The 13,064-nt window shown below is 37.0% G+C and overlaps 1 protein-coding gene across 1 annotated transcript in view; it reads left to right on the top strand.

The window, feature by feature from the left end:
• The window catches only part of mas (trypsin-like serine protease domain-containing protein masquerade), a 51,285-nt gene extending 38,363 nt beyond the window's left edge, over positions 1–12,922 (top strand). Inside the window, exons 10-12 of the mRNA XM_071691680.1 lie at positions 152–429; positions 1,360–1,514; positions 1,700–12,922. Coding sequence (XP_071547781.1) covers positions 152–429; positions 1,360–1,514; positions 1,700–1,867 — 601 coding nt within the window. The 3' untranslated portion in view covers positions 1,868–12,922. The remainder of the gene's footprint in view (positions 1–151; positions 430–1,359; positions 1,515–1,699) is intronic.
• Positions 12,923–13,064: the final 142 nt, after the last annotated feature.

Raw genomic sequence — 13,064 nt, 5'->3', positions numbered from 1 at the left:
CTCTTAGTCTGGCCATAACATCCACCCTCTCCCAAGTTACCAGTATTATACTAAAAAGTTTCCTGTTGAATTCTTGATGCTGAGAACACTATCAGTCAAATTACCAATCAGGTAAATATATTTTACCTTCTGAGTGTCTCCTTTTTCTCAGTATTGTCCGCTCTGGTGATGCCATCTATGTGCGGGTTGGCGATCATGACTTGACCACCAAGTTTGGATCCCCGGGTGCCCAGACATTACGTGTTGCCACCACCTACATCCACCACAACCATAACTCTCAGACTCTTGACAATGACATTGCACTCCTGAAGCTGCACGGCCATGCTGATCTGAAGGAGGGCGTGTGTCTGGTATGCTTGCCTGCCCGGGGCGTAAGTCAGGTGGCTGGCAATCGATGTATTGTCACTGGCTATGGTTATATGGGCGAGAGTAAGTACAGCAGGCTGTTGACTGATGCATCCACTTTCAGCACCATCTGTTTTCTTTACTTGTATGCATTTTCACTAAAATATATCTCCTAGAGTAATGCTGTGTTTATATTCTAATATATCACATTGATTTTCATTTATCTTATTGGTTTGTTTGCTACTTTTATCTCCCTGATCCAAATAAAGGTGGGATTGCTTTTTTCTTTTAAATATGCTGTGGGTGCTGGTTGTATATGGCTAAAATTTTGCATGAGTAATCCTCATATATATTTTTTCCTACACTCTGTTCCCAAACACTTGGTGTGCATGACTGACTCAAAACATATCGTAATATCATGTGCTAAAGTGGACAAAAAATTTCTTACTGATTGAAGGTCTTTCATTTCTCATCCTTCAAAGCTACGTTGTTTCATCAGGTTTCTCTGTCATAACTCCTTGATTTCTCATCTTTCAAGGTTTGTTATTTCATCAGGTTTTTCTTTCATGCAATTTTTCTAGGAATCAATTTTGCTTGACTAATGTTCTTGCAAGACTGAGATTCTTGCAGGACTGAGGTCCTTAGTCCTAAACTTGCTTCCTGGCAAAGTGGAGGAAAGCTCAATTTTCTGAGGTATACTTTCTACCCTGTAGATGATCCTAAGGGTAAGAATTAACCTGTAAATATGAAGATGAACTAAATAATTGTATATTTATCCAGATGTGTTCTGAGTTTTACTTCTCAACCACTTCCTTTATTACATCAGGTTACACTGTGACCAGGCTAATCTAACCACCTTCATCATTAACTTAATTCTTTTTGGTAATGTAATGAAGTATTTTCCGTTATTATTCCTAATTTCTAGCAAAATATTTTCATGATAAATACCTATAACCAGGTCCAACTAAAATCATTGTCCATGCTTACTCCTTTAAACTGTTTCTTATCCTCCAGCTGGACCTATCCCACTACGTGTGCGAGAAGCAGAGGTACCAGTGGTATCAGACAATGAGTGTGTGAGGAAGATCAATGCTGTCACAGAGAAGATCTTCATCTTGCCAGCCTCCTCCTTCTGTGCTGGAGGAGAGAGTGGACATGATGCCTGTCAGGTGAGGCTCTTAAAATCTCAAATGTATTTGTCTGTATTTAGTGCTGTTCTTCCTGTTCAAGACCATGAGACTCATCCAGAACTTTCTTTTGTTACAATAATATTATACAGTCTTCTCAGTCATTTATGTTATCATTAAGTTTTTCGCTGATACAGTTTTTCATTTGTTGCTATGATTCCCTGCAGGGTGATGGAGGTGGCCCTCTGGTATGTAATGTGGATGGGTACTTTGAACTGAGTGGCCTAGTTTCATGGGGCTTCGGCTGTGGTCGAAAAGATGTTCCAGGGGTCTACGTTAAAGTCTCTTCCTTCATTGGATGGATTAATCAGATCATATCTGTTAACAACCTCTAGCGCCTCATGGTAATAGTCGAATAATCTGCTCAAGTACATGTTTATAAGGAGTCCTGAGTAAGATGGACTTTCTCATCTTTATGTACTACGGTACAAAGGGGTTCATTCTGTGAAGACTATATCCTGGATAAAGGGTAAAGGGATGGTTGATACTTTAATACCTTATCTGTGCTCTGTAAGAAGACGTTAATTATCTTGGTTATAGTCTAGCAAGTATGTGGGTTTTCCTGGACAAAGGTTGTATCTCATATATATGCTGCAGGAATGTCTGTAGGATGACGCCCTTACTCTAGGTTTCAGATGACTATGTACAATATGTTTATTGTAAGTGCTGCATACCCAATAGGTATAGTTGTGGCAACATTATCAAACACAGTTTTCTTTAAAAAGCAAAAATTGTGGCAATCCAAGTGAGAGTAAATCATTATCGTATCTTTTCATGAGTTGAGGTGTCTCAACAGCTGGAGAGGTTAATGACTTGCTCTAAGCACACTTCCCAACAAAGGATAAGGTGTATCACTGATAGTTGTATTCATTTGTTTCATTAAAGCCATTAACTCCATTTAAATGGGCTATATCAAGAGTAAACAGGTATGCACCTTTTGTGGGAAGAAGTTCTCTAGAACAGAGATTCCCAACCCAATTCTGTGGGCTGGCAAAAAGCAGGGATGTTCAATTTATTGGGGTAGACTTACTCCCCTGCTACCCAATGCAATATGTGAAACTTCATATCTACTTATGAGTGAAGACCGTAGTTTATGCAGTGAGAAATACTATAAGCCAAAACATGTTATTGAGGTTAGTGTTGTTATCTAAGTAATAATGTATTTATAATAATTCATTCTTAGTATTCAATGTATATCAATGCACCATAATCAGAGATGGTGGGGGTCTTCTGGTCTTACCATAGGGATGAAAAATGTGTTTGCTTTTTTCCATGACTGTTAGTAACACTGCCATATGATATGGCACTATAGACAGTTTACTATAAGTCAACACATTAAGCAGTGTACATGTCGCAGATTTTGTAACAGAATTATCTGGACCATCACACACTGTTGGCAGTAGTGATATAATGTACTACACCTTGTGAAATGATTGTACTGTGCTGTACTGATTAGCATGTGTAGTCAAGACTACTGACCAGCAAAGAGGAGTCTATATTTGTTGTGATTATAGGTGCCCTGCTCCACGTGTGTTTATGTGTGGGAAAAGTCACTGTAAAGTTCATGACAGTACTAACATTAATTTTGCTGGTATGACTTGAGTTGACTGTGATCTTGTGTAGGCACAGCTGTTATCAACAAATATATAACTGTGAATAACTGACAGACAGAAGACTCCTTTTATAATTTCTACTTACCAAAGACTTGTCTTTACAAGGTAGTGTGTATAGTAGCGTGTGCTGTGAAGTACTCTTACTTAAGAGTCTTCAGTGACAATCAAGTAAATAATTCATTGTTGGTCAGAGTTTAATAATATTAATAATAATAATGATAATAATATAATAATAATATTAATAATATCAATAAAAATAGTAATAATAATGATGATAATAATAATAATAATAATAATAATAATAATAATAATAATGATAATTATAATAATAATTAAAATAATAATACTACTACTGATAATAATAATACAAAAAAAAGACCAGATGGTATGAAAAAGACCATGGTATGACTTCACACCTTGACATGAGTTTGAACATTAGTAAAGACTGAAGTCTGTCTTGCTGTCCTACGTAGCCAAAGACTTGACTATAACCGATTTTTGTACATACTGGTATTCATTATCCATTCTATTATCATACATCCACTATAGGACAAATCACAACTATAGTAGTTATCAATACTGTTCGTTTGACATTTTAAGTTATAAATACTGTATTTATGTTATCATGTATGTAATTTATTCTATTAATAATTTTTTTCACATTCTTAAACTTATTTTGGGCTTCATTTAACATTATTACACATTCAACATTCATGGAGAGGATCGGATACAAAATGATAAACGATACACTCTTCTCAGAATACTACAGAAAATGAGTATCATTTTACAACAATGAAATAAACTTACATTCTATATCCACATATCATATCATCAATTGATGCTATGAAAGAAACTAAATGAAACTTCTATGATAGCCTGAGCATTGCAAGCATTAGTTAATTCTGGAGCCCTTGACTGTATAAAGTCTTTGGGGACTGAATTGTGGGGAAGACTGTGCTTGTGCAACCTGGCTTTAATTGTGGGAAGGAAAATATTCAGTGTGGATAGTTACAATGGCATTAAAAAATGTACATTGGAGTTCTCAATTCATGCTATGGTATTCTGGTTCTATCTATCTATCTGTGTATCTATCTATATACAGATGATCCTGACTCACAATGGTTCGACTTAGGATTTTTCGACTTTACGATGGTGTGATAGTGGTACGCATTCAGAAACTGTACTTCGAATTTTGATCTTTTTCCGAGCTAACAATATGCAGTGCGATACTCTCGTGATGCTGTGCAGTGATAGCGAGACACAGCTTCCAGTCAGCCACGCGATCACAGTGTAAACAACTGTATTAAATGTATTGTCGACTTCAGATATTTTCAACTTACGATGGGTTTATTGGAATGTAACCCTATCGTAAGTCGGGGTCATTTGTATATATAATTTTTTTTATACATATTTGCCACTTTCCACATCAGCGAAGTGGTGTACGGAACATATAACTGAGCCTTTGTGGTAAAAATCCTCTTTTGCCCCCCTTCTTTATTCCTTCTTTTGGAAAAGTAAAACAGGAAGGAAGGATTTCCAGCTCCTTGCTCCCATCCCTTGTAGACACCTTCAAAAACATGCAGGGAATATGTGGTAGTATTCTTTCTCCCCTATCCCCAAGGCTTTTTACTGTTGTTATCATTATCATACTTGATCGCCATTTCCCGCATCAGCAAGCTGATGACCTGGACACTCATTACCTGAGACCTAGACTGTAACCAATATACCACCTGGAAAGACACTGCCGTACTATATCCTGGACAGCCATCCATGTTTCATTTAGAAGGTGTCAACACTACTAAACATGGTGGACAGTGACTATTATATGAACTTGCTAGTTATCACTAAAATATCTGAATAGTTCCTACTGTATGACCTGCACCATGACTACTAAATAACTGTTGTATGACCAATTTTTGACAATGACAGTAACTGCTATAAGACTTTGACAATGACAATAACCACAGACTGACCTACACAGTGACTCTTACATGAACTGAACACTGACCACTGCATGACCAAGGTGGTAATATATGTAACTTGGGCAGTAAACAATAAACAATTTGTAGGTTCTACACAACAGTTCCACATGAACAGAAGAGTCTTAACACCAGTCTTTAAACAATCTCAACAATGTGTGGACTTATCTATCACAGTTGCATGAGCTGAAGAGTCACCATCTTATGATTATTTTAGACTCATCACCTAATGACAAAAATTTACCATTTAAAGACCTGGCTATACACCACTAAATGATACAATATAGGCAATTACCACTGTAAGGTTTGTATCATCACCAGTGAATGATGTAGACAATCACCATGGTAAGATCTGTATAATCATCATTATATGATGTAGGTAATCACCAACATAAGATCTGTACAATCATCATGAAATGATGTAAGATCAGTACAATAACTACTAAAAATATGATGGCAATTACCCTTGAATGACTAGACAGTGTGGATGGACCAAGCCCTTTACCATCAATGACCTAAATAGCCTTAATATACCACTGTATAATCTGGACAGTCACCATCATCTGATCTGAACAGTTCACCATTTTATGGCCTAGAAAGTCACCAGTCATACAACCTGGGACACTACTTCTATTGGGACCATAACATCTTCCACTATAAAATGTAGTCACCATATCACGATCTGGAAAATTATCATTACTATTATCATTATAACTAATTATTATTATTATTATTATTATTATTATTATTATTATTATTATTATTATTATTATTATTATCATTATTATTACTGTTTTATTGATCTAGAAACTCACAACTATGGACCCTTGAGACACCACTGTATGGCCAAAACTTCTCATTGTTTGACCTGGACAGACATCATTATAAGACCTTAAGAGTCACAAATAAAACATCTCAAATGTAACATCTGTTCGACCCTCTTTGTACAACATGAGACAGTCATCACACCTAGCCATTACATGTCTTCATATTCAGTATAATAAAACCAAGACAGTTATCATTACATGATCATGAGCAAACATCGCTGCCTGACCTGGAAAATTACCACTGCATGACAGATAATCACCACTATGGCTTAGAAAGTCACCTTTATATAGCCTAAACAATCACCACTGAATCATTTGAACAATTACCACTACTGATCTAAACAGTCACCACTGTAGGACATAGACAACCACTGCCATATGACCTTAGACAATCACCTCTTTGACATGAACAATCACCACAGGATGACCCATAGTCACCTCTGTGAACTGGAAAGTCACCATTGTATGGCCTTGACAATCACCACTGTATGACCCATACAATCACCTCTATGATCAAGACAATCACCACTGTATGGCCAATATAATCACAACTATTCGACTCGATCTCCACTGGATAACCTGAAGAATCACCAGTATCACTTGGGCAATCATCCTGTATGGCCTGGACAATTACCACTTCATGACCTGGAGAATAGCCATTATATGACCAGGATGGTCATCATCATATGACCAGGACAGTTACCACTGTATGAGCTGGACAATCACCACTGTATAGCCTGGACAGTTTCTTCTATGTGACTTGGACTATCACCACTGTATGACTCCAATTATCATCTCCATATGACATGGACAATGCCCATGTACGGCCTACACATCACCTCCATGACCTAGATAGTTACCATTTTATGCTAAGTTAATCACATCTGTATATCCATATAATTCCAGTGTTTGATCTAGGTATTTACCACTGTATATCTATACACTGAACACTGTATGTGAAGGCAATTCCTCCTGTATAACGTGGACAGTTACCACTGTATGCCCAGATAATCACCACTGGATGATCATCACTGTAGGACCTGGAAATCACCTTTGTATGACCTGTATAATCATTATTTTATGACCTGAATAGCTGTCACTGTATGGCCTGTATGACTACCACTATATGACCTAAAAATCACCACTGCATGACCCAGACAATCACCAATGTATGAATCAGACAATCACCATTGTATGACAGACAAACACCAACATATGACATACAATCACCACTCTATGACCAAGATAATCATCAATGTATGACGTGGACCATCACCACTATATAACTCAATCACCACTGTATAACGTAATTACCACTGTGAGACCCTGACTATTGCCACTGCATGAACTGAACAATTACCACTGTATGACCTAAACAATCACTAATGTATGAACCTGGACAATTACCACTGTATCAACTGGGCAATCACTACTGATTGACTTGGTCAGTCACCACTATGGCTTGGACAATCACAACTGTATGACCAGATCAATCATCACTGTACAACCTAGGCAACTACCACTGTATAATCTGGATATTCCCACTGGTATGACTTGGACAGATAACACCACACGACCTGAATAATCACAGATATGACATGGACAACACAGATGTATGACCCACACAATTATCCTTGTGTAAGTAGGAGTCGCCACTGTATGACCTAGGTAATAACCACTATGACCTTGATAATCACCTCTGTATGACCTGGACAATCACCACTGTGACCTAGAATTTAGCATCATATGACCTGGATAATGCAGACAATCATTGCTGTGTATCTTGGAAAGTCAACATTGTATGTCACAGGCTGGTCTGATATGTGGACTGTGGTGACTGTATTATGTACTTAAGACTAGTAGACTGTGATGACTGATGTACCCTGACTTGTGATGAGCAGAAGTAAGTGTGTGTGTGTGTGTGTGTGTGTGTGATCTTAGATAATTAGGGACTAAAGTCGTCTTTATATCGTGTGATCATCGGAAACTGGTAACTAAAGATGAGTGGTGGGAGTTTTGGTCATTGGTGACTGAAGATAACTGTTGGGAACTTGCATGACCAAAAGTGACTCTGATTGGAGCTTTGGTGACAAGATGACTTTAATAGGAACTTTGGTAACTAAAGATGACTTTAATAGGAATTTTGGTAACTAGTGCCTAAGATGACTGTGATGGTAGCTTTGGTAAATGGTGATTAAAGATGCCTGTAATGATAGGTTTGGTGACTGGTCACTAGATGAATATAATAATAGGTTTCGTAACTGGTGAATAAAGATGACCATGATAGGAGTTCTAGTTACAGGTGACTTAATATGACTTGAGCTGTGTTGACAACGTGATGAGACTAAGGTGACCTATAACTATGGTGTGAACTCATGACAAAATGGCTAATGTTGATTAATGACTGTAGTTTTCTTTTTTGATAACTCTGACATGACTCATGATGACTACAGAGTCATTCATTACAAGTATAGTAACCTCGCAAAGCTACTGTTCATCTTAAATGACAGTAAGGTGATGTTTCACAGCTTAATTGATTGTATTACAGCAAATTTCTGGCATAACCTGTCTATAATAGTCAACAGTATGACATGTTCATTATAAGACCATAAATATTTTCCTTCAAACCCATGACTGGCATTATTTGCACCTCCCAAGCTACACACTACGTTAACAGATTTTCCTCTTCAAAAAATCTATATGCCTTTCTACTCCTACCACAATATTCCATAAGTTTCTGTTGTCTTCCACTATCACAATCAGCCTTGTCAGGACCTAGTGATCTATTGTTGTTTGAATTCAGTTGTATAATGTTAGCTGTAACCTATGTGATGATTGTATTGTTCTTGTGATGACTAGTGTAATGACCAGAGTGTATGGTGAATGAAACCTGTAAGACCAGTGATTCCTGCTATGTGATAGCATGATTACTGCATAAAGTGGGAGTAAAGTGACTGAAGTGACCTGGATGATCACAGAGTGATCTGTGATCATATCATTAGTGAGACCATTTATAGCAACATGACCTGTAATGACTACTGTAGATTTTGATAAGAAATAATCAGTTTTGACTATAAAGTTAACTTTAATGAGTATTTTGATGTGATTATTGAAGTGTAACATTTGATGACTGTAACATGACTTATGATGGGTGGAATGAGACGGGACAACAACTGTAGCATGACCTGTGATGACAAGAATTGTAATAACTGTCTAACCTTTGATGACTGTACCATGACCTGTGATGATAGTATCATAATTTGTGAATACTAATATGGAGTGTGACAGTTACATACTTGGGGACAACGACAGTAACAAGACCTGTGACAACAGTATCATAATATGTGAAGATTATTATGCAGTGATGACTGTTACATGACTTAGGATGACAACTGTAACATGACAAGGTAATTAGCATAGCCTGTGATATCTGCAACAAGACGTGATGATTAACATGGTTTGTGGAGACTGTAAAATACCTAAGGACAACTGTAATGACGTGGTGATCAACATGACCTAAGATGACTCTAAAATGACCCATAATGACTAACATGATCTATGCCGACATTCTCCTGTGATGATTGTAACCTATGATTATAATGAAACGAGACACCAGCGTGACCTGAAATGATCATAACAGACCTGTGTGGTCTCTGATCATTATAGTTTGACTGTTGATGACTATGCTTAAGCCTGACAGCAGAAATACACTCTCTGATGACTAGTGTGATCTGTTAAGACTAAAGTCGTCTGTGATGATTACTATGAACTCTGATAACTACAGTGATCTGTGATGATTAGTATGACCTGTGAAAATTTGTGATCTTTGATGATTACAGTGCAGCTTTTAATGACTTATGTTACCTGTGATGACTACTGTGACTAATGATAACTAGAGTGACCTTTGATGATAAGTGACCTGCTATGACTGCAGTGTTCCATTCATGACCACATAGTAACCTCTGATGATTAGAGTGATCTGTGATGACTTCAGTGATGACAAATGTAACACGACTAGAATGGTATGATGAATGACATGTTATAACTATGACCTGCAGCGACTAAAGTCAGGCCTATGACTAGAGCGTGATCTATGAAGACTTAAGTGCAACTTGTGGTGACTAAACTGACATGTAAGGCCTATGTAGTGAGGCACTATATAGTCATCACAGGCAAAAGTGACATGATGACTACAGTGGTCAGTGATAACTAGTGTGACCTGTGATGATCCATGTGATGAGATGACTAGTGTTGCTTTGATGACTACTATGACCTATAATGAAATATGACCACTAATGACTAATATGACCCATGATGACTGAACTGTGACTGCTGATGATGATTGCAGCCTGCAGTGACTAGACTGTGACTTATTATGACTACTGCAACTTCTTGAGACTTGTGATAACTAGACCATATGACTTGACTGATGTGATAAGTACAGTGAAGCATCTAATGACTATTGGAACTTGTGGCTATAGTGTGACTTGTGATGACTAGTGTAACCTGTGATGACTACAGTGTGACTTATGAGAGCAGGTGACCTGTGATGACTAGTGTGGTTTGTGACAACAAATAATAATTGTGATCTTTGATGACTTGTCTCATCTATGATGACTAATGACATATAACTAGTGTAAACCTATGATGAGTACAGTGCAGCATGTAATGACTAGTGTGGTTTGAAATGAATAGTGTAACCTATGATGACTATAGTGTGGTGTTGAACCTGTGATGACTTCAATGTAACATCATAAAAATGGTGACCTGTAATGAGTAGCATGGCTTATGATAACTTGTCTGACCTGGAATGGCTAAAGTTTTACATGTGGTGAGTATGGCATGGCATTCATGGTTTGTGATGACTACAAAGAAACCTATAATAACTAATGACCTGTAATAAATAGTGTGACCTGTGATAACCAATTACCTATGATAACACGTGTGACCTGTGATGACAAGTGGAGTTGTGTTGACTATAATGTAGACTGAGATAACTAGTGACCTATGATTAGTGTTGCCTGTCAGGACGAGTGTGACTTGTGGTGCCTACATAAACCAGTGATTAGTGAGACTTGTGATGACCCTCGTAGTTTATAATCATATGTTGCTTGTGATGACTAAAGTAAACTATGATGACTCCAGTATGACCAATGGGATATGACGGGTGTTGGCAGACAACGATTAATGCGACCTGTGACTAGTGTAACTACTGGTGACCATAGTGTGACGTGTAGTTAACTCTATCGAACTATGAAACTACAGAGTGACATGTGCTAACTTTAGGATGAACTTCAGTCTGTGATGATTATGGAACGTTTTTAGCACTTTGAGCATGACGTAACTGCTGTACGACGCCCAAGGACAACGGTATGATCCTTAACACAACACGGTACGACCTCGACCTTCGGGTACGATAGCCTGATTTTAGACCTGGCCCTTAAGGGTCGAGTCATAAAACAGGCCTTAATACACGGAGGTCGTACCGCCGTGCTCAAGTAAATAAGCAATAATGTCAAAACATTTTTTCTAAGTGAATCAGAGGATTATGGATGTACAGTATAGAATATAACAAGGAAATGATATACACGCGATACTGTTGCAAATATATTCCAGCGTACTTTATTTCGTAAGAATTGTATGATTGTCACCTTTATTTTTGTAAATGATGACTGATGTATTTCGTTGTTCTTATGACAAACTCAGTTGTCCACATGGCACTTGATGTATCCAATTCTTTTACAACAGTACTCAGTTGTTTATGTTACTTTTTAAAAATATAACTATATCACGATTGTTGACGTACCCAAATGTTCATACAATTGTTGATTCCCTGTTGATGTTCACAGTTGTTCATGTGGTTGTTCATATGGTTGTTGATGTTCTCTCATGTTTATGTAGGCAGTTTGTTGACATAATTAGTTGCTTACATGTTTTGATGTACACCTATGTACATGTAACATGAAAACACTGGTGTAATAACTTTTTTTTAACCAAACTTTCCCAAATCACTGATGGAAGGCATGTTTAAACGCACATGACGTTATTTCTCTTTATTTCCTGAATATATGAAAAATATACTTCATTGATATCTGTATCTTTTACTGATATAGTACAATATTGCCGGCAACTTCTTAATTGTTCCTCTGTATGTATCTGATTTCAAAATTATTTGTGTGACATTGGTAGTTACACAACATTCCTGATTTACAGCATTAAGTAAATGCCAAGCCATTTTTTTTAATAAATTCATTATTTAAACATCATCCACCAATAACAACATGCATGGCAGGGAATAGCATGACAAACTTTCTCAACCAGCTATTCTGCTGATGACATCATTTGTCACATATTTATATAGACTTTTAAGGTTTTAATTTATCTAGATTTAATTTTACTTATTTATCAATCACACGGAGTCTCTGTAGTCTAGCCATTATTCATGTGGCTTCCAAATTTTATTCTAAAAATTTCTTGATTTTTTTTTCATCATGCATAGCACACATGTATATCTTAGGATGAATACATGTTTCACTAAATACTACTTCATCTGACCCCTTGATCACGACATTGCAACTCTTGAAAGCATCGGGACGAATCTTCAGTGTTCATGGTCTAACCTTTACCAGGATTTAAAAGATTCCAGTAATGATATTACCTGCGGACTCGTAATTTGTGGCCAAGGGTCGTAACATCGTGTTTGGGGGTTAAGAAAACCTATGTGTGGTAAGGGTTACTCGATGTCGGGTAAATTCTCAAGGACCATTTATCCTTTTGGATATATATATATATATATATATATATATATATATATATATATATATATATATATATATATATATATATATATATATATATATCGTAGGTATTCCTAAAGATAGGGATGGTTAATGTACGCCATTGGAGCGAGTGTGGGGACCAAACTGACTAGATATGTTGATTCTCCTGTGTATGTGTGTGTACAATATGAATAAAATATCCTATATTTTCCTAGTTATTTGAGTTACCTTTGCTAACATAACAAAGCATAAAAGTACGACCTTTTAACCACGTCATCAAACGTAAGTCACACTCGCGTTCATACTACCTAACAGATCACAAGGCTAATGGAAC

This window comes from Panulirus ornatus, chromosome 51 (genome assembly GCF_036320965.1).
Source record: "Panulirus ornatus isolate Po-2019 chromosome 51, ASM3632096v1, whole genome shotgun sequence".
Taxonomy (NCBI): Eukaryota; Metazoa; Arthropoda; class Malacostraca; order Decapoda; family Palinuridae; genus Panulirus; species Panulirus ornatus.
This window is presented reverse-complemented; position numbering and strand designations above follow the sequence as displayed.